We start from the raw sequence: 23157 nt of genomic DNA on the forward strand, positions 1-23157 counted from the left end.
TCTTCAAACGAGCTCCCAACCCCCTATTGTCCATTTACCATGATACCCGCAACGTTGCATCAGACCCAGCTGCTTTTTCTGTCGCCTTGGCTCAAGGCTTAAGTCCTAAGGAACTTGCAGCAGACGGAAAAAGTTTAAAGGCAGAAAACGAATGTTTCGTACTACTACCACGGATTGTTGCGTCAGTTCGGAAGGTAAAAGGTTTGGATGAAGGTGCATAGTGTTTACACATGCCGTCAAGCTTATGCTGAGAGAGTGAGGTATTAGGTAAATCCAGTGCGGATATCTGTGACTGAAGCAGTGGAAATTCTCTGCTGCTTATTTGCAGCTTTACTGCCAATGAGAGATCTAATCGCCACAAAGCCTATTTTACCAGTATCATGCCGCGGTGTTTACATTGCTCATCCTAAAAGTGTTATTAGCTGCTTAGCTTAAAGGAAACCACAGGCCTCGGGATGAAATAACCCGCTGTGTGGATGTGATAGCACTAATTCATTTCAGACATATTGGGGTTTAGTTTGAAGTGATAAAAGTGTTGTTGCATCTTAGGAGATTTGGTTGTTTCTTATTAGTCTGGATCCTCTTTGAGCCGGAAGTTATGAATAGTGCCGGTATAATAAAATGGATAAGAATTACGATTAAGAGAAGTGAACAGAGGGAGAATATTTCTAATGGAAAGGATGGGAGAAATGGGGAAGTTACTTATGAGCGTATAAAGAAAAGGAACATTTCTTGTACTCTTTTTACTCATGTTGGTTTCATTTGGTTTGGAAAACTTTTATAATTTTTTCTTGAAATCTGGTTTCCAATGTTTCCTTTTAAGGATTTATGAAAAAGAAAAAAAAAAGAAAAAAAATCTAATGTTAAAATTAAAAACATGCTTGTCATAAAGTCATTGTTTATATAGTTAAAAAAAATTAGGAATGAATTGAATACATTTGAAAATGAAATGAAATAAACTTGAATAGATTTGGTCAAAATATTCCCCTTATACAAGATGGGAAAATGTACATTAGCTGAAAGAGAGAAGTGGAGCACCCAAAAAAAGACATGTGGGAGTGAACGGAGTAATGATATAACAGGGAATGACTTGACTCTTATTTCTGTTGTTAAAAGAAAGTGGCCCCATAAACCACAGTGCTGTTTGCTTGAAGCTCTTGCAGCAGGTGGAGGTGGAAGAAAGGAGGGGGGAGACGAGGAGGGGGTCCTCGTCTACAAATGTGCCCATTATGGATGGCTCTCCTGGGCTGTCGTGGCACCAATGCACCCGGTCTGCAGCCTGGAGGGGCCCGGCGCGCTCTCCACACAGCCGAGTAATCATTTTTATCCCCGCCATTTCCCAAATAGAAATGGACACGTATGATAAAAGTGTCAGGGCCAGTGTGGGCGACAGGACCTTCTAACTGCATTACATGTCACATCCTCACGTCCCTCTCTGTTTTGCTTTGCCTGCGAACGGCCGTGTTATTGCTCGCAGGAACTTGGCGGTAATATACAGTGCGAGACAAGCAGCTCTTTATGGCCTCAGATTATTTGGTTTGAATGAAAGTGCTGATTTATGTCTGTTTAAGTGAAAAGCTCTGTAAATTCCCTCAGCTGCTTTTCCTGTTCTGGTCCTTCAGGAGCGACTGAGCGGAATGGTAGTGACAACTGAGGCTGGTGTGGAAATGTGTGAAATGTGGTATATTTAATATACCTGACAGAATCGTGAAAATAAACCAAGCTCAAAAACTAAGCCTTTACCTCCTCTAACGTTACACAAATCAAACGCAAACCCAAACATAGCCAAACTTTCATATACTATAGCGAGACCGCAAATCTTGGCATCATCTGGAAAGAATCATGCTTCCTTTAAAAAAAAAAAAAAGAAGCCATATTTGTGTACAAACGCCTGATAAACATCTAAAACCGCAGACATCTGCTGTCTTTCTAACATTCGACAAGGAACATTTTGGCTAATCCAGATCAAATCATGCTTGTATTGTAGTAACTGGAAATAAACTTATTTTATTTCAGCTAGTTGCCAAAGTAGCATTTCTCGTTTTCTTGATGTACTAAAATAAAAAAATGTAAATGGACATGGACAGAAAACACTGCAAAATTACTAAAACTTCATAAAAATCATAAAACACAAACTAATTCAAATTTGATCAAAAACTTGATGTACTAAAATGTTTAAACTAGAGCTGTCAAACGATTAATTGCGATTAATCGCATCCAAAATAAAAGTTTGTGTTAACATGATATTTGTGTGTATACTGTGTATAATTATTTTGTTTATATAAATACACACACATGCATGTATATTTAAGAAAAAAAATAAAATATATAAAAATATTTATATTTATATATAATATAAGTTATATATAAATCTATATACATGAAAATATTTCTTAAATATATACGAGCATGTGTGTGTATTTATATGTAAAATAATTATAAACAGTGCACCCACTTACAGTATATTATGTAAACACAAACTTTTATTTTGGATGCTATTAATCGTTTGACAGCCCTAGTTTAAACTAAAACTTGAAAATGAATGAACGAACTCTCTAGATGTATTAAAAAATTACTAAAACATGAACTAAAATTAAATAAAATATCTCAAAAAAATAAATATAAAAATAAGAAATAATTCAAAATATTAATATAGGAACAAGTCTAATAAAAATGACAATAGCACAATAAAATGACTAAAGACAAAAAAAAGAAAGAGAAAGGATGTCTCTGTGATGCAGATGTGATATAGTGATGCTGGTGTGTGTGTGTGTGTGTATGTGTAGTTGTGTGTCTGCTCTTGGAGTCAGTAGAGCAGGGTCATATTGTCCCTGGTGTGGCCTTGGCTCTACACGCTGACACTGCATTGTCCAGCACGGCCAGCTGAGCGTCTCACACAAATGACCTCATTCATCCTCTGCCTCTCACACCATTACACCCCATGGCCTAATATCAACAGCACATACATGCACTAACACCTGATCAATACCGCACGGGTCAGGCAGCTCCTCCATCGGCGGTCTGGGCTGAAGGTGCCGCTCTTTAGATTTCTTGTGTTAGCTGAGTAAATAGTCTCTTCAAATTGACAGCATCTTGTCTTTGTTTATTTACAAAAGTGTGTTAGCTAGAGTGTCGTGTTCGTTTGTGCTGTTGGTTTGCTCGCCGTTGATGGATTGTAGCTTTTTTGTTTTTTTGTGTGTGTGTGTGGTTGTGCTTTACGAGAATTATTCTTGAAGTCTGTTTACAAAACCATAAAACGAATGTGTAAATATTTGTTTATGTTGTAATGTGCTCAAGAATTGGAAGCGACTGTAGCGTTGCAAATGTATGGACCTTTTGGAGTCAATTATGTTAGTGTGTGTATGTGTTCAAACTTTTTTTGAATTTGAACCACATACAGTAAATAAACTGAGTAGTTGTTTAGCCCTTCACTATACTGTTCTTTTATGTGTAAACTACTCAAATGTCAAATAAATATCTGAATATCTCAAGAATACCTGGTGTGTGTGTGTGTGTGTGTGTTTGAGAGAGAGAGAGGGTTAGCTGGTTGCCAGGCTTCCACAGTGCAATAATAAACTCCGTAATCTCCTCATTTAGGATTCAGCATCTCACAGTATCTTAATGAAGCCTGTAATGAAGCTCTCTGAAACTCTCAGAACCCCCAAATCACCCACTAGTTAAACCGTCCAAAATACCCAGACCAACCACAGCATACACATTCTCGTCTTAGTCCTATATTTATGACTAATAGTATGTTAATTTCTATTCAGGTTTAATGGTTCATTTTGTTGTTTTACTTTTTTTGTTTAAGTCTGGCTTTTTTGTCATGCCAGTACAGGTGCACATTCTTATGTGTTTAATGAAAGCTAATTAGGATCCACTTAAATATCGTTTACTATGAAGTGTGTATTGAAGGACATTTTGCATTCCCATAGTTCCTTATTTAAAAAAGGATAATAAAATATCAGGGAACTGTGATCTGGCTGGCTCTAAATACAAAGAACGTTGTTCCTTCTGGTTAACATCACTATTTCTGTGAAAGTAGAACTTGTGTCTCATTAACAAAGACTGAAGGCTGCAGCCTTCTTCATATTCTTCTTCTTAAAGGCACCATTACAAATACGTGTTAAGATTAAATCGTTTGATTAAAATCTTTCACAAAAAGAACTTTTTCTGCTTCATTATTCCCCCATATGAATGGAATTCATTATGCAAACACAGTAAGAGAGGCAAGCATGATGAGGAAGTTTGTAATCAATCTTAATGGCTTTTTACTGCTCTGAGGTTCATTATGAATATCAGGCAAACACAATGAGCTATCTTTCACCCTCGTATCGATTGCTATGCAAATTTACATACATTTCAAGCAGCCTGGCCTCCGCGGAGAGCAGAACCGGGGTTGTATAATAAAACAGTTTGTTAACAACAAAATATAACGGCACTTGTGAGAACGCTTTCTGCTCATTATTACGCCGTACCCGTGATTTCGGACCAGCGCGCTGAGACACGTGTACACGCATGCCTTTCTGTTTAGCATCGCCTCAGCGTGGAGAGGTGCCATCGCGCTGTTGAGTGTGTGTCAGTCGGTGAGTGTCCCTGTCATGTATGGCTGTGAGTACACACACCGTGTGTGCAGTGTGCTGTGAAAATTCGAGAAGGCAGCACTGCAAAACAGAGTAAAAACAAATTCGTACCTACGGGCCTTTTCAGCACTCTCTCAATACCCCCAGCACCCTGATCCGTCTCACTTTAACTCAAGCATAGCGATGGGTCGGAATGGACGACGTATTTTTTTCTCTAATACAGTCTGGAGTTATTTTCGCCTGTTGTGACAGATAGTGGTATTTGCTGCCAGACAGAGGCTTGATTGCAGAGCTCACAACCCGTGTGATAGTACGTCGGTGTACGCCTATATGAAATTCAATCATTCGTCAATAATTAATTCACTCTTTCATCATTCACAGCTCATGAGGGCAGCAGACAGGCACAAGCGAGGCAGTATATGTCTTTACATTATCTTCGGGAATGTGTTGCTGGACGGTTGTTGCGTCATGTGACCTTGTAGTATCCTTTGCATTCCTTTACAAAAATATTTTTTTCAGCCAAAAACGCTAAAACTCATACCTCTGGCTTTTATGCTTGTTCAAAAAGCTGTCAATTGGGTCCAATGGTGTTTTGGGCCCAACTGACTTCAAATCGATAAATAAAAACAGAAGAAAGAAAGTAATACCTCTTTATGATAAATTGATGTAAGAATATTTAAAAAAGCCATTGTGGTCGCACTTCTACCTCATCATGTCACTGACCAATCTCTTGTTTTTTGTTTATCAGGTCTAAGTATCCGCGGGGCTCAGGAAGAGGACCCACCCGATCCACAGCTGATGCGTCTTGACAACATGCTTCTGGCGGAGGGTGTGTCAGGACCGGAGAAGGGCGGAGGATCGGCGGCAGCGGCGGCGGCGGCGGCAGCGGCCGGCAGTCCCACTGACAACTCCATTGAGCACTCTGACTACAGGGCCAAACTCTCCCAGATCAGACAGATCTACCACACCGAGTTGGAAAAATATGAACAGGTGAATGTCAGTACACGCTATAGTCAAATAAAGCATTATTTGCTTGCAATGTATATTTTCTTTCTGAAGGTCTTCTCTATGAGTTTCTCCAAAAAAAGAGAGAGAAATAATTACTCATGTACATATAACTCAAGCCTAAAACCTTTCCCATCTAGTTGTTACAAAGCCCTATCTGATTGTATGGTACAGAGCCAAGAATAATACAAAATCACTTTTTATCTGTATTCACACATTTGCATTGATCGGAATAGATGTTTTCCACTGAAGCTTAATGACAGGTTTAAAGGGAGACCCGGAGGCCTTCATCTGAACTGAAGGTGTCAGAGGTCTAAACCTGAGCAAGCATTTTGCATTTTACAGTCCTGTCTATCATGATTACAACTGAGAGCAGATGTGATTTATGGTGGTATTCAGGCATTAGGACATCTTCAACTTACCTGACCCCTGAACAGCGGTAGTCTAGACATCCTCTTATAAATATTGAGCAGACGCTTTTAGTTACAGTGTGGGGAGCAGCCTCTGATTGCATAGTGCATTTGAGAGTGTTGCTATGCAGGACTGGCTGCTTCATTGAGGTCATGTATTGATTCTTTAATGGAGCTGACATTAATTTTTGATTCAGCGCTTTAGTTATTTTCCTCATAATCAAAGGCAAGTTGAACGATTGGCCTTTCAATCTTTCTTTTTTCTTTTTTCTTTGAGATATGAAATAGTTAACATGCTGTAAAAATTTAAGTAATAGATCTATAATTAGTCTATTGTCCCTGGGTCAATGACACGATGCTTATTTTGCCCAGATCTATCCTTTTTTTTTTAAATAGGGTTGTCAAAAGTCGGTACTGAAATTTTGAAAATGTGACGATACCAGCATTTCTGTTGTACCGGTAGTCAAGTCAAGTCACCTTCATTTATAAAGCGCTTTTTACAATACAGATTGTTTCAAAGCAACTTTACAGTAAATCAGCTATAGGTTGTACTGAGTACTGGATAATAAATTCGGTAGCCGCTGACAGGCGGCTGTTTTCAGTCATTTCTGTGTTTATCTAAGCGCAGGGCTCCAGTCTAAATGACCATAAAAAATACTTTTTAAATATGAATCCTGGATCTTCTGCGCATCTCTGTTTGAATGGAGCAGACGCATGGTTTCAATTACCACACACACACACACACACACGCACTGAAGCACGTGTGACGTCTGCTGTGTTATCAGCCTCTTCCACCTCACTATATACTAACTTCTTCTCCAGAGCCGCTCTGGGTCTGATTCACTTCATGATTTATCGTTACATTTGAGAAAAAAAACTATCATCATATCATACACCCACAGAAACTCAAAGGTCTTCAGTGCAACCCGTCAAAATAAAAGTTTGGTTTAACCTGAAGAAATTGTCAATTGTCAAAAAGTCTTCAAATGTCTATATGTATTATGATAACCATCATAAATAATAAACTCATTGAATTTTATATATATATATATATATATATATATATATTATTGTTTAAAATAGTTAAATACTTCCAACAGATTTTGCTGTGGTACTGAAATTGATTCGGAGAATGGGATTGGTACCGACTACTGGAATTTTGTGACAACCCTATTGTACAGCCATGTATTTATGTAATAATATTCATGTAATTATTGCTTATTACTTGATAGTTACAGGTCATGACATTTTCATTCATTAAATTCAAACTTTTGTTGCAAACCATATACAGTAAAACCAACATGAATACAAGTATATTTTGTATTTTATATTTTACTAGGTTTCTTTAATCGTGGTCACTCTTTTTTTGTCATTGACCCTGCTACTGTTGTACTTTTCACAGAAAACAATTAAGAATGTTTGAGAGAACACTTTTATTTGTAAATAACAATCCTCTTAATACGCTCTGAAAGTTGTTTAGCTGATGGCTTAGCCGGCCAATGGGCTCAATTAGTCTGATTAACTTGCAAGCGTTTAAAAAGGGAGCATGTGAATAAGGTTGCTCAACCCTTTCACCCAGAGTAAATGCATCTTTCTTAAGGGTGTTCCCCATTTTAATAATCTAAATGTAAATACTTAACACATTTTACTCCGAGTAATGAGCCAAAGTGTGCACTACCTAAATGAGTTATTCTAATTAATCATGTATGAACCACTGCTTTAACGAAAAGCTGTTTAAATTCTACGGCGCTGGGCAAGTGCCAAATTGCAAATCGGCATTTGCATTCATAGATGACTTCACCTATTAAGCCGTTCAAGTCCTCAGCAGCACTACAAACAGTGTGGATAGTGTTTTTGCCGTGCTTTCAAGAGCGGCAGCTTTGAACTTGCTTCAAAAATTGCTGATTGCTGCTCCAGAGAGCTTCAAACGGATGCGCTTCTTCTGCCGAATAACGTCAAAGAGCATTTTTGTCACTGTGCTGAGAGTATATAATGATTTTAAAAAGAGTGTCAATCTCTAGGATGATTTTGGGGATGTTAGGTGAGAACGTAATGACAGAGTTGTATATTCAGAAATAATTGATTACGTCTCAGTAGCGTGTCCTAAAGACTTCAGAGTAATTTAGTTTTGCGTGATGCATTTATACACCTACTCCCTCTGAGTCCTCAGATCAAAAATGTATTTCTCCACAGGCATGTAATGAGTTCACCACCCACGTCATGAACCTGTTGAGGGAGCAGTCTCGCACACGACCCATCTCGCCCAAAGAGATCGAGCGCATGGTCAGCATCATCCATCGCAAATTCAGCTCCATCCAAATGCAGCTTAAACAGAGCACCTGTGAGGCCGTCATGATCTTGAGGTCCCGCTTCCTCGATGCCAGGTTAGTACGTGTGATTTGTCTACATTACAGGACAGATAATTACAAATGATTCTCGGTTGTATCTGAAAGAATCCATCTCCTGCTATATGCAAGAAAGTGATTATTAGAGAATATGAAGTTAAACATCAAATATGATGGCCCCAAATGTATTTAGCGTGTTAAATTTATCATTGTTTAGTGACATTTTAGAGGTCAATACAGTCCTATTAATAGGAAATCTGTGCAATTGGACATTTCATGTGCGGAAAAAAAAGATTTTGCCCATAGTCCATAATTGCCCATAATTTGCCCATTAATTTAAAGAACAATAACTATTTGTTCAAAACAAGGACAAAAAAGTTGTTCAAAATGAAGATAGAAGATTCATAATTCCATTAAGAGAAACTTCGGATCACTTATTTTACAGTAGTTATGTTATTTTGCCACTTTTATGTTTTATTTACATAATTCAGACATTCTTAAGTACTGTACATCTTAAATTCAGACATAACATAAGTGTTAAGGTGCCATTGTTACTTAAAGTAGGAATGTTTTTTTAGGTCAATTTTGACTTAATTTGACCTATAATCTGGGCAAACAGGGTTCAGGCGTCTGTTATCAGTCGAGCACAATAACACATTCAACATTATTCAACCATTAGCGGTAAAGATGTGGTACTGCCAAGACAAGGGTTGTAGAGCCTAGAGGCCATCCACTAAACACAGTCATACTAAGCACCTGAAAGCAGTTAAGAGTTTTATAGAGTGGAAATGAAGTCATTTGCATTTGGTGGGTAGGAGGTCATCGGCAGGTGGTCTAGATTACTGTAATCACAAACAGTTGGTAGAGGAGATCTGGAGAGGCATAGAGGGGAGAGAAATGATGCAGTGAACAGGAGAAAAGACCGGATGAGGTCTCGAGGAGAACGCATAAGTGAAGCGGAAGCACAATCATTTGGCCGGCCACTCGTGTGAAAGGCATTAAACAAGGCGAGAGAAAGAAGCCAGCGCTTAACTGTGGCGGGGTGGGTCGCAGTGAGTGGCGGTAAGTGCAACTCCATCAGGCCCTGCCCCTGTACTTGAGGAACAGTGTTCAGCTGGCCATGGCCTGATTTCCCTAATGTCCCAAGATACAGCTCTGACTGGGAATGCTTGAGCAACTCTAAACGCCCCCATCAGAGTGAAAGAAAGCACAAGAGAGGGAGAAAGAGTGAGGGGAAAGCTCGCTGCTCTAAACACTGAACATTTCACGCTTCGCTTAGAGCTCAACCGATAACGTAACAACTCTCCATTTGTGTGTCTACATATGTATTCCGATAATAGCCTTCCTGACTTCATTTCCTGCCAGCAGTTCATTATGAGTTTGGCCATCACACATGGTTTTATTTGAGTTTCTCTAATTGCCTTCCTCCACTTGTTTTCCCCCCCGCTTGTCCAACGGCAGACGGAAACGGCGGAACTTCAGCAAGCAGGCGACCGAGATCCTGAACGAGTATTTTTACTCGCATCTTAGTAACCCTTACCCCAGTGAAGAGGCCAAAGAGGAGCTGGCTAAGAAATGCAGCATAACAGTATCCCAGGTGAGACCACACCACCCATCCATGTAGCACATGCCCCATTTTTGTTGGATAGTCTGCAAAGAATGAATAAAGACAGATCAAAGCCCGAAGACTTAAAGTCACCATGCCCAGGGTTTAATTAGGTAAATCCAATGCCATCTCTGTTAAAAAAAAAAAACAGTCTAAGCTATTTTACAGGTCAATCCTGGTCTTAGTTAGTTTAAGATGGTCCTTCAACCTGGCTAAGCTAGTCTTCGGCTGGTCTAACACAGGAATCTTAAACCCTGCTCTTGGAGACCCATAGAGTTTAGTTCCAACCTGCTCCAACACAAATGCCTCAAATTTTCAATTGAGGAAGACCTTGATTAGATGGTTCATGTGTTTGATTTAAGGGGCGGTCACACTACACTTGTTGTTCCATTGACTTCTGTTTATTAATGCAGGAGACAGGAAATGCTTTCCAAAATTCAAGTTTGGTGAATTCTGCTCTGCGAATTCGCATGACGTGAAGATGTGTGACCAATAGAAGACTGGTATAATAGAAGACTGAACTCTTAGCTCATTTAAAAGAATGCAAACTTTGAAGAGCTGCAGTACAATGGAGTGGACTGCGTATTGTTTACATGTTTGATGTATAATATGTTGAATTCTGTTTTTTTTTTTTAATGCTACTGAGTGTGACATCAAATGACCGCTGCAATGTCTTGCTCAAAGTCTTGTGTATCTATGGCTTAATGTTGGAGCTAAACTCTGAAGGACAGTTAGTCTCCAGGAGCAGGGTTGAAAACCCCTGGTCTAGCTGGTCTCCCATCCTGGCTAAGGTGGTGCTCAGCTGCCTTACACGGTTGGCCAGTTGGTCTCCTAGCCTGACAAGCTGAAAAGTTCCCAAGACCCCTCTAAAATCAGCCAACAGAACAGCTTGACAGGCTTTGAGACCATCAAACCATCTTAGGCTATTTTAAGCTGTTTTTGTTTGCAGGGTAGTACCATAATCTAGGTTCATAATCATAATCTAACAGCAGGCAAGGCTAGGTCAGATGAGGCAAACAAAGGCCCTGTCTCAAATGGACCTATGGTCTCTTGACCTTCACTCGAGTCGTACTGTGTCCAGTTTGTCATTTTAGGTTCCCAAACCTACCCATTCACCCACTTTTCAGCAGCTATGCATCCTTGAATGTTACCCAGCAGCCCATGCTGCAAAGTATGGATTCGGAGGAAGACCGTGGGGGCTATGGGTGCCATTTGGGACAGGGTCAAGATTGATCACACCAGAAAGGCTCTTCAGCATACTGTGTCTCATTGTCCTCTTCTTTTCTCTCCTCACTGTCCAGCATGCATACCTGTTTGCTCTAACACATCAGTCTGATACTTCCACTGAGCTGACACAGGCACAGCGTGTACCCTGTTGTGGATGGATGCCACAGTTTGTGGCGATCTGTGTCAGTCATTATGTTTTAGAGTAAATGTGTGTGCATGTGAGTGTATGTGTTGTAGGAGAGAAAGAAGACGGACAAAACTTTTAGTCGCACAGTGTGATTCATTATCGCAAAGCAATCAAGAGTATAGTGTTTTCCCACTCTAATAGCGAAATTCAGAATCCACCTGAAGGCAAGAGTACCCACCCACACCCATCTCCCCACAGACAAAACTCTTTTCCTTTTTTCAAATTGTCACAGAGGTGGTCAAGGAAAATGTGTACTGTTAACCTATTGGTCTTAGAGCATATTTGCATACTCTGTGATGTTATAAATGTTTATTTTTTCTCTGTGGGGAGGGGCTTATGGAGGGTTGTTCAGAGTCAGATCCTGTAAAAGCCATTCTTTTTTGCCTTCAGGGGGTGGGAACCACCATCACAGTGGCACAGGTATGTCATGACTTCTCCTGCTCCACTTTTTTTGTGCCATTTGTTTTACTTTATTGTTGATTTTTTCTTTATTCTGTCACCCCTTTATGTGTGTTCACTAATACCTAAGAACATGTTTAGATATACTCAGCACTCTGTTCCCCAAAAGTCGACCTTTTTCTGCACTTAGCGACAAACAATCTGCACACTGAACAAGTGTCGAATGGGATTGTATTTGGAGTGCTCAGTAATCAAACTAAATATCAGACAGTATTTATGTAATTACTCTTCACTCTTCCCTAGAGAATTTCACTCGATTGTCAAACTTCTAAAAGTATGTGTCCCTTTTGATTGTGTTATGTCTTGTCATTATATATTTTGACATTTCTGTGATAGACATTTACCCCACATCGTATTTAATAAGTGTGTTCTTTTATATGTTCAGGAACTTAACCTTTTGTATATATTTGGAAATATATTTCATTCAATTAATAATATGCTGCTGGAGGATATGAAAATATTTTGTTTTTCAATTTTAGTTTTAAAGATTCTATTTTTAATTTAAAAAAAATGGTAGAAATGTTGCGCCGTGTTTAAAAAAATATATATATTTACATTTCTAAGGTAGTAACATTTTTTTCACTCTTGTTGTAACAAATTCTAGAACATGTACATCCAAGAAACTGCCTGCTTTGCCTTTTTCCTTGTATCTAAAACATATGCTGATTAGAAGTGATGTGTGGTGTTAATAGTATTGTTGATGAAATTTAGTCGCCTTTATCAGGCACAACTTCACTCAGTGCACAGAATCAGTCTCATTATCTGGGCACGATCTGTGTGCATGTGTGATGTTCTGCCTTCTAAATGGGCATCATGGCATACTGGGTCACATAATACTTTTTTTTTAAGAGTTTTCATGACAACTATGATTTTAGGCACTGAGTCTAAGGGGGTAACATGCACCCTGCAAATGAGTGAGAACAAAGTGTGGTGCCCATCACCCAATTAAGTGCTGTTCTTCCGCTTCGATCTTCCTGTGGTTCAAACGAACGACACTTATCAATATTTCAGCTCATTATACATGTAGCAGAGCTCTGCATTAATAGTTAACACATTAACCTGAGGCAGACCGCTTCATTATTGATAATATCAGCAGCCCTGGCCACTGCAACCGCCAATGACAGGAATTGTGTGTGTGTGTGTGTGTGTGTGTGTGTGTGTGTGTGTGTGTGAGAGAGGGAGAGATGAAGTCAGGAGTCTGAGTCTCCATTTAAGCTCCACTCTCAGCAAGAGAAGCAGTATAAATCGGGAGGTATTGAGACCTGGGTAAGATCATCCATCCCATTTCAGTGACACTAGTGGTGTATTGACCCAAGCTTGGGGAGGGAGTAGTGGTGAATTATTTACTACACCCACACAGGCTTTTCTCTCCATTGGTTTAAAGCAAATAAACCAGGTATTGGGTTCCAGGCATAGAAGTCTACTGCATCTCTAGTCTAGGGTGTTTTCATATAAATGTGACCAAATATGCAGTGAGGCAAAATATTAGTATTTAAACATTTTTGTCAAGTGAAATAAAAAAAAAAGTAATGTATGAAACCAGTATGAATACAAAGATTACATGTGAGAGTTTTTGGACATCCTTATTTGTTATTGATTCATCTAAAGGCAAAAGAGAGAACAGCCATTTAAATGAGTTATATGTTGTTTTGTTAAAATATGAAATGTTAGGGTTAGGAACAGCTAAAGGAAAAGTTTAGGGAGACTCTGCATGCCTTTTTTACATGGCCTTAAACTGCTTCATAAGCAGGTTAAGTAAAAAGGATGACGGCTAGTGCTTTCATTGCTTCCAATTAAACCTTGCTTGTTAGTTTAACCTCTAGGTAAACCCATCAAACAATTGATGTTAAGGCAAAAGCCTGCCAACGGTGGTGGCTTCAGCTGAATGGTCATTAATTTTAATTGCCTAGATATTAAAGATTTAGAAGCGCAGAGGCATGGTGGGGGTAGAAATGATCTGATGTCATGTAAATTCAGCGGCTGTAGCGTAGTGTGGCTCGGGCTGCTGGAGATATTAAAATGGAAGCAGAGAGGTGGAAATTAAATAAAGCATCATTAAGGGGCTGAGGCTCTCTGGTCCTCCAGTCCAGCCAGAGCTGGAATACGGCAGGAGAGATCGCCACGGCGACAGGCCACCATAATTTATAGGGCTATTAAGAAACAACCCTTAATCTCTTTATTATTCCACAATTATGCAGTGCTAGCATTTGCACATCTACCACCCCCCATGTGACCCAGATCATATTGTTTTCTGGCTGCTGTTTTTAGTAGAATTAGCATTATTGTAATTATTAATGTATTGGGTTGAGGCGTTGTGGCTGCTTTTAGGTGTACTGTGTGAGTTGTGGTTATTATCATGTCTGTTATTTCTCTTCAGGCAAGAGCACAAAAGTGGTTTTATGCAAAAGAAAAGAACATTAGTGTTATTAAGATGCATAAAAGCCTTTGCCTTTGAAATCAAGGCAACAAATGTTTCCAAGTTACCTTTAAAGAAAGCAAGTAAAAGTAAAAACAAAAGAAACATTTATGTTAAAACAATTATTGAGAATGTTTTTTGTATTAAATGAGGTCAAGGATAAGAACAAACTATTTTAGCAAGATCTCAGGTAAAGTTTGGCATTAGCTACCTGATCCCATAAGCACAGCACTGATCCTAATTTTGTCACAAGACGAGCAGCCCCATGTGTGTTGGTTTTGTCTAGAGACAAACAGAGAGCATGTCACGCCTCCATCCGCAATAACGCACAAGCCCTGTCTGATAATCGCTTAATTAGTCTGCATGCCCAGCGGATATTACTGTGGGAGGCTGGGGACTGTGGACTTGATGGACCCAAACATGACATCTTGAAACAATCACTCTGCTCAGTGCACAGTGCCTCGTCTGCATTGACGTCTGACGCCCCCTCCTCTTTTTCCCCCTCTTTTTTTGCTTACCATCTTTCCCTCAGGTATCCAACTGGTTCGGCAACAAGAGGATCCGCTACAAAAAAAACATTGGCAAGTTCCAGGAGGAGGCCAACCTCTACGCCGCCAAGACAGCCGTGACTGCCGCGCACGCAGCGGCTGCCGCCGTCCAGAATAGTCAGACCAACTCACCCACCACACCTAACTCTGGTAAGCTTGCACCGTTCCCGGACGAGCCCCCAAAAACCAACCAGCTGTACCTTATCTCAGCTTGGTCCCTTCTAAACCTCTGCTCCCTCTGGCATGCTGGTTGGCTGCTGTGACAGTGAGAGGTCCCAGCCTGGGGGATAAGCCTCAATCTCCTGCCTCTGAGACTATACATGCTGAACGAGACGAGTAAAGTCAAGCAGAAACTGTGTGAGGGGGTTGCACATGCTGAATATGTTTGAAGTACTGAAGGGTGGTGTTGGTGGGTATAGAAGAGATAATCCTCACCCACTGTACTCCCTTCTTATCCATAAATGTGACAGTGTTGCCCCTGTTGTAAATTTATAGAAATATCTTGCTCTGAGCATGTTACACTCTTAAAGAAATGCACAGTATGGAATAATAATCGATATTTGATTGCAGTATTTCTTAAACTGTTGCTCTTCAGACATAATAAGCAGAATATTTGACTGTGATATGGACATAGCATAGACCCTGAGGAGTTGTGGGTAAGCAATTTTTAAGGGGTCCCCTTTTTCTTGCACCCAGGATTCCAGATGAAAGATGAAGAATTTCAGCTGGACTCTGCAGAGAACAAAAACACTCTATTAACCAACATGTTCACTGGTACTGGCCTTTTCCATAAGCTTCTTATTGTCCTTCTTGTCATTGGCATATAATCCCCCGTATGAACTAGTCCACTAGAGTAGGAGTAGGTGTGAACCCCCGTGGAAAACTTAGACTTCCAATTCCATATACCATCTCTGTTCCCCTCCCCCTGTTTTGGCATTTTTGGTGACCACCACGCGCCCTTGTAGAGATGTATTATAACCTAGCCGTCATCGCCATCCCTACCCTTTCATTTCTCCCTTGTTTCTTTTGCTTTCCTTTGTTGCTTGCTTTCTGAGCATCACTTCCTAGCGTGGTGTGTGGTGCGTGTATGTCCTTGTACACATTGTGTGTATGTGTGAGTCTGTGATAGCCTCTCTTTCTCTTTCTCATCCTCTCGTTATTCAGCTCCTTACATCTTTCCTTTCTAGGTTCGTCAGGTTCTTTTAACCTCCCAAACTCGGGGGACATATTCATGAGCATGCAGAATCTGAATGGGGATTCTTACCAAGGGGCACAAGTCGGAGCCAATGTGCAGTCACAGGTAGGCGCTACGCACAGGAACTGGGGCTGTGAACCAGAGCAGACCTGTCAGCTAGCCTACCATCCACATTTAAAACTCAACCCCTCCCCCTCAACATATAGACAGATACAGATTTGATCAACAATTAGTCTCATTATAGTCATGGAAGATTAATAAGTAGTCTGGACATGGATGGATCCTGGACCCCCAACCAAATTACCATATTACAGCCCATAAGAGGTCCTTCTGAATAGAAACTCATGATTTACAGCAGTATGCTAGTATATTGATCCTGGAACAGACCCCATATTGTAGTTGATGTTGTGAATGCATTTGGCTCTGACTTGAGCTCTTGGGTTGGTATTGGTTGTATGGTACTGTTCTTTCCTCCAAACCTCTATATCATTTTCTGTCCCCTGTTCATTGTGATTATCCCCATTTTTCCATGTTCACATAAGCTCATTTCATGCTCATGTTAAAATTAGTTTAAAAAACACCATTTGAAGGAGAGAGAAAGTTAATGTGCATTGAAGATTTATCAGATTCTCGATATTTGCTCATGCTCTGTTAGTGTGTTGTCACATACCTCGTTGTCCTCCAACTGTTGTCATGTGCGAATGAATACTCTTGTGTTTTGTAGCAAATTCCAAATCAAAATGAATGCGTTCCTTTCTTTCTTTGTTATTATCTTTCAGGCTTGGAATAAAGTAATCATAGCCAGACAGCAATAGAGAGGGGAAACGCATATGTTGTCCTAAATGTTGCATTGAACCACATATGTGTTCCATTTATCTGCATATTCCATTTAGTAGGATTCATTTAGTAAACAACAAAGCCATCACATTTTCCTTTAAACACCATTGCCTTTGTCTGTTTTAACCATACATCACTGTGTTGATGTCTGCATGCGTTCCTGAAACACAGAATGTTGACAAGCTTGACTTCCTGTTGTGTGCTCTGCAGGTGGATACCCTGCGCCATGTTATCAGTCAGACGGCAGGATACAATGATGCCCTGGGGGGGAATCCGATGTATAGTCCACATGGCTTGAATGTAAGTACAGTCTCAGTCAGTATAAAAAGTTGTAAAATGCAAAATGTAAGTTTTTGTAACAATGTAAATGCTGTAATTTCAGCAATAACAAGAAAAAAAAAAGATGCTATAGTTTGTTTTGTACAACATAATCATGTCCTATGGATTAGAAGACATAAAACAACAGGTTTTTAGCATGGCATTTACTAAGAAAGGCTGTTGTTAAACTTGTAAATGCACTACATATAGTTATTATAACATAAATCAGAAGGATCAGACAGTAAGAAACCACCATAAATCCAATCTCCACAACAAACAGAGTGATGATTCAGACGATGACAGGAGTATCTACCCCATAATATGCATAAAGCGGAAAATATGGCCATTTTTAAAGCGGGAATAAATGCTTTGCTCGGTAAAAGCTCAAGCCGCTGAAGTATTTGGGAGCGGTGTGAGGAAAATGAGATTCAGAAATATATATTAAGTCAGTTTGTTGCCTGTGTAAACAGTTCCTATTACAGTAACCTATAACGTGGTAAGATGAAAAGGCTTTTACTAGCACGTCTTGCCTCTGTTTGCCTGTTTTGCAATGCTTCAAAGAATTTGCAATATCCTTATCAACGTGATGAAATATGAAAGTATGATTGCCTGCAGCCTTCTGCAGGCATGAATTTTATCTTCCTTGATGAGGTTTGATATGTTTTTTTTTTCCCCCACCATGCACTGCGTAATCTGAAACCATCAGAGTAAAGACTCATTTATTTGATGAGAGAGAGAGAGAGAGAGAGAGAAGAGTGAAATACAGACATTTATCTTCCTTGAGCTAAACACAGGTTTAGATGTTATATCTGTTCATAAATATATAAACTTAGATGTGAAAAACTGCAGACTGACAAGCCTCCGTGGCTGCTGCTGAGCTGGTAAAATAGGAACTTGTAAACTTTTTCTGGCTTTATAATATTATCAAATGAGCCAGTAAAACGTGTCTTAAAGATTATTATTTATTCATAATACAAAAACAGCTTATTTATCGGTCCAAATGGTCCTTGTACATTATCAAAAAAAGATAAATGAGCTTTCCAAAAGCAAAACTAATCACTTTCTATTGGGAAACAGATGCAATCAGATGGAGGAATAATTTGCAGTGAGGTAATTAATACACTCTAAAAAATGCTGGGTTGTTTTAACCCAACTTTGGGTCAAATATGGACTAACCCAGCCGTTGGGTTAAATTTTTACATTACATTTTTAACCCAACATTTCGGGTTTGTCCATATTTGACCCAAAATTGGGTTAAAACAACCCAGCATTTTTTAGAGTGTAGAGCATAGCTGTCATATGTGTATTTTCTGATGACTCTTAGAGCTCCATTTGCATGAATTAACTCTAGCAAAGCACACAACGATAAATGTCATAAGTCAAAACATATGCCTGATTTTTCACAGCAGTGAGGCCCAAACGTGGCAGTGTATCTGTGGCTAATGCTGAGACGGCTGTGTGTCAGTGTGTGTGTTCGGAGGCCTCTTTGGCCTGTAGCTGTGCAGATGAAGTGTCAGCCTCTCGCAGACTCAAACGCCACACTTTCACACTCTCTCACTCTGGTCCACTGCTTAAGTCACTCTATCATTACAACAAGTGTGTGTGTGTGTCTGTGTGTGTGTGTCAGGCTTGAATGCGAGTGATCCATGTCATCAGGGTACAGCAGACTTCCTTATAACGGTCGCGTTTCAGCAACGGTCCAGACATTGTGGCTGGAGGAGACCAGCACAATCTATTTATTGACCCGTTCCAGGAATTCTAAATCAGCAAAATCCGAATTCCGCCACTGAACAGTTCCCCGTACACCACACACACACAGACACATGCACAGGCACACACATCTCCCCATGATTTTTATAGAAACACAGACAGATTGTTTTGATAACCAAACACCTCATTAGCAAAACGCGCCGTAGCTCTCAACAGTTTTTCTTCAGAATCCAGATTTTACATGAAGTGACAACTCCATCAAATGAACATTGTAATAAACAACACATTAATTATAACAAAATTATTATTATTATTTTTTACTTCAAGACAATGATTCACCATATTCGTGTTATTATTAAGTTATTATAATTGATTTATATTAAGCCAATGATTTACCATGTTTATTATTGTTTCATAATTTTTCACATTATATTAAGGCACTAATTTACCATGTTTATTTTTATAATTTATTATATTTATTAAGCCAATGATTCACCGTGTTTATTGTTAATATACTTTATTTGATTATATTAAGCCAATTACTCATCGTGTTTTTTTTGTTTTTTTGTTTTTTGTTTTTTTTTCCAATATATTAGGTTTTACTTGTACAGTTTTTACCATGTTTATCCTTATTGCAAATTTGCAAGTGAAGCTGTATTTCTAGTCTCACATTTTTTTTTTTTTTTCTTTTTTGACAATGAGGGCATTTCCTCAGGTTGGCATCTGCTTAATTTTACACGCTTTTACAAAATAATTACAAATTAAATACTGTAGCATTTGTTTTGATGCATTGCCTTTGATACCAAACATTTTAAAATATTCACCAAAACCCATGATAAAAGCACACTAATTTGGCATCTTTTTCTTATCCCACGACCCTTTCGTAACATATCTGCTACAGATTTCTAGGTCGTGACCTACCAGTTGGGAACTATGGCGTACCTTAACTGTCTGTTGTGGTGATACGGAGAAAGAGAGGTAGAATTAGGTTAGGGGGATTTAAGCGTTATTTTGGAGGGGAAATATCCAGCAAAGGCTAGTCTCCGATGAGCGATTGAATCAAATGCACTCAGGCGAGCAGGGTGGAGGAAAGGCCTGCACCGTCACTTCCACTCAGCATCCTTCGAGCTTCCCCCCTCCCTGCCCCGGCCTCCCTCCCCTTGACTGACATCAAAATATGGAACGACAAGCTGTCGGCCCACCGCTGAAATCTGATTAGACATTGATTTCAGCAATCGTTCCCATTGGCCACAACATTTATGCGAATTTGTTTTCTGAGAGCGAGGGAAGCAGGGACCGAGAGAGAGGGAGAAGCCAATGTGGGTTTAACGTGGCAAGATGGCCGTCGGCATGTCAGACAGTAGATCAGAGGAGACACTCTCTCTTATTAATTTCTTAATACATTAGTATGCATATGTATGCATGCTTCGCACGTACAAACCAGGATTAGGACACAGACTTCTCGACACACATGCTTCTGTGAATTTATGAATACTGGAAATTTATATTCTTTTACCTAGCATATTGCACAAGATTTGGGAGGTATCATGGTACATGGTATATATATATATATATATATATATATATATATATATATATATATATATATATATATATATATATTTATTGTATTTATATTAGATTATTTACAAAATGGCTTACATATTTTACATTTTTTTATTTGCTTTATTTCGATTTATTTTTATCATATATATGTGTGTGTGTGTGTGTTAAAAAAACGTTTATACATGTATGTTCTTTTACTGTAAAATTAGTCATGTGGCGAAACCAGTATTGGGGAAAGTTACTATTAAAAGTAATGCATTACAATGTTGCGTTACTTCCTAACGCAAATAACGTTGGGTTACTTTTTATGGAAAGTAATGTGTTACTTTTTCCCACGTGGGCTGTGCTTGCTTGTTCTGATTTTGTCAAAAATAAAGAAGCTTTCACACCAAAAGTGAAATGACAGTAGAAGAATGAGCAACAAAAAAATAAATAATGCAAAAAAAAATGAACACAATCGTGCTGTTTATCTAAAGTAATGTTTGCGTATTAGTATGGATAAATTGGATCTTCAAAGGTCAGAGACACTGAGGCAGTGAGATTAATTACATGAAGTATATTTGTGTTATTTAAAATATTTCATTACTGCAGTTGGCATTTCAATGTTTTTATTCATTTTTCATTACCCCCAACAATATTAATAGCATTTCTTTTTCCTTGTGTTTTGTTTTTAGGGTAATGGGGGATGGCAGGATGCTACGACTCCATCCTCTGTGATTTCCCCTACAGAAGGCCCTGGTAGTGTGCACTCTGATACCTCGAACTAATCTCCTCATTGACACGGCCCCTTCTCAAGCTGTGGATAACCAATCACAGAACTACAAAACCACAGACTGACCAATCAGAGACACAGAATAAACTCTCACAGCTAATCCAGAGACATCCTAATGGAATCATCCACAGTGCTTTTCCACAGTGTTTTGGAAGCTGGACATTTCTTAGCCGTAACATCAGTCCACTGCAGTTTTTACTAACAATCTCTCCAATCCTATTAAACTAATATGTTTCTTTTATCATTTAAAGTGTACAAGCTCAAACTGTTATTTTATTATTATTATTTTTTTTAAATTACTGGTCATAACCCCTCTCCATTGTTCTAACCGACTGTCGGCAAAGCTTTAGTGCAGGAATACAACTGGTACTTACAAAGGTATATTCATATGATGCTAACTGATGCATTTAACAGGGCTAAGTGCTATAGAAGGCAGCTTCGGGAATTCATTGCATTTTTTTTTTGTTTTTTTTGTATTAATGTCACACCTAGCAATGACCTTGACAAGTCCACCAATGAAAGGCAATCCACTCCATTTTGGGGGGTGATTTTTAAATGCCTGGCAATTTGTCTTTTTTTAAAAAATGCAAAATATTCAGTTCACTACAATTGTTGAAGAAAGTGTAGAAGACTTAAAAAGGAAATATGGGTCATCTTGTTGGATGCTTTTCTGGCAATTTTTTTCATTCAAAAACATTCTTGTATATGACATAGCTTGAGAGTATTTATACATCTCACCAATAAATACTCAGCTTTATTACCTCATTGAAACTCATAGAAAACCAATAGATTTGAAACATTTTCTTTAGCTTATAGTGCTCTCACTGACTACCTCTCAACAAAATCGCCACCACCGCTTTTTGTCTATTACTTTATGTCATTCTTTTTGGTCTTTTTAAAAATACTTTTTTTTACTTTTGTTAGTTTGGATTGGTTCCATCGTGTAAGAAATTTGCTCTCTCTGTCTCTCGCTCTTTATGTAATCTAATGTATATTTTAACCTTCTAAGAAAACTAAGTTGCTTTGTTGCAACTTTTAAAAGGAAAAAAAAGCAAAAAAAATAACCATAATATTAATAATACAAATAACACCGAGAGTATGGAGAGTACAGTGGCTGTTGGAGGGGAATTTTGTGCTGGACGGAACAGGGAGGGGGAAATGCGATCATAAAATTAACACCAAACAGTAAAACTGTTGTAAATACTGAAGAACATTTTGAATGTTGCTCATCTTGTTACTAATTCATGCAAAAAAAGAAATAAAAAATTAATAAATAAAAACCCATGATTAAAAAAAAAAGAAAACCTGTAATACATAGAGGTTTCAGTATTCAGAATTGTACATTTCAAACCCTGTGTGACAGGGTTCCAACTTTCTTTCTTTCTCTCTTTTTTTTTTTTTGTATCGTATGTGATTCTGAAACTGATTAAAAAAAAAGTCATACAAAATTTATTTGTGACAGTGGTTCTAATGTATTAAAGATGTTTCGTGTTTCTTTCTAACCAGACTACACCCTGGACTGAAAAGTCTTCCTTGTGGTAGTTATGTGTAATTTCAAACATGAATAAACGGTTTTCCTTTCATGACAGTTTTGATATTGCCTTGTTTGTTTTAATTGCACATTGAATAATAACATAATGTAAACAGATCGAAATAAATTGATTAAAGTTATTACATTGGTCATACATTAGCACAAATGTTACTTTTTCTATGAAAACAACTGTACTTCTGTTATATGCATACAATTGTGTATCCATGCACATATCAAAAAACAAGGTCTTGTTCATTTGCATGAATACCTCTTCATGCCAATTTCAACAAAGTGAAAGATTTATTCTCCTCCAACGCGCATGTATCAAATCAAGCACACACGCCGAACCAAACACAACACCCCATTTTGCTAACGCGTAAGTGCTTGTGTCACATTACTTAGACAATCATACGCCAATATCTTAAATGCATTAGTACACGTC

The 23157-nt window shown here is 38.7% G+C and overlaps 1 protein-coding gene across 8 annotated transcripts in view; it reads left to right on the forward strand.

The window, feature by feature from the left end:
• Window positions 1-22767, forward strand: part of pbx3b (pre-B-cell leukemia homeobox 3b) — a 90295-nt gene extending 67528 nt beyond the window's left edge. For 2 of the 8 annotated variants that reach the window (XM_039681141.2, XM_039681150.2), the window contains exons 3-11: window positions 5332-5573; window positions 8192-8382; window positions 9805-9940; window positions 11754-11783; window positions 14771-14936; window positions 15483-15560; window positions 15974-16086; window positions 17029-17118; window positions 21087-22767. In XM_039681141.2, coding sequence (XP_039537075.2) covers window positions 5332-5573; window positions 8192-8382; window positions 9805-9940; window positions 11754-11783; window positions 14771-14936; window positions 15483-15560; window positions 15974-16086; window positions 17029-17118; window positions 21087-21179 — 1139 coding nt within the window. In that variant the 3' untranslated portion in view covers window positions 21180-22767. The remainder of the gene's footprint in view (window positions 1-5331; window positions 5574-8191; window positions 8383-9804; window positions 9941-11753; window positions 11784-14770; window positions 14937-15482; window positions 15561-15973; window positions 16087-17028; window positions 17119-21086) is intronic. The other 6 variants (XM_039681174.2, XM_039681180.2, XM_039681158.2 and 3 more) reach the window with 4 other exon arrangements.
• The last annotated feature ends 390 nt before the right edge of the window (window positions 22768-23157 follow it).

This window comes from Pimephales promelas, chromosome 14 (genome assembly GCF_988280905.1).
Source record: "Pimephales promelas chromosome 14, fPimPro1.hap1.1, whole genome shotgun sequence".
NCBI lineage: Eukaryota > Metazoa > Chordata > Actinopteri > Cypriniformes > Leuciscidae > Pimephales > Pimephales promelas.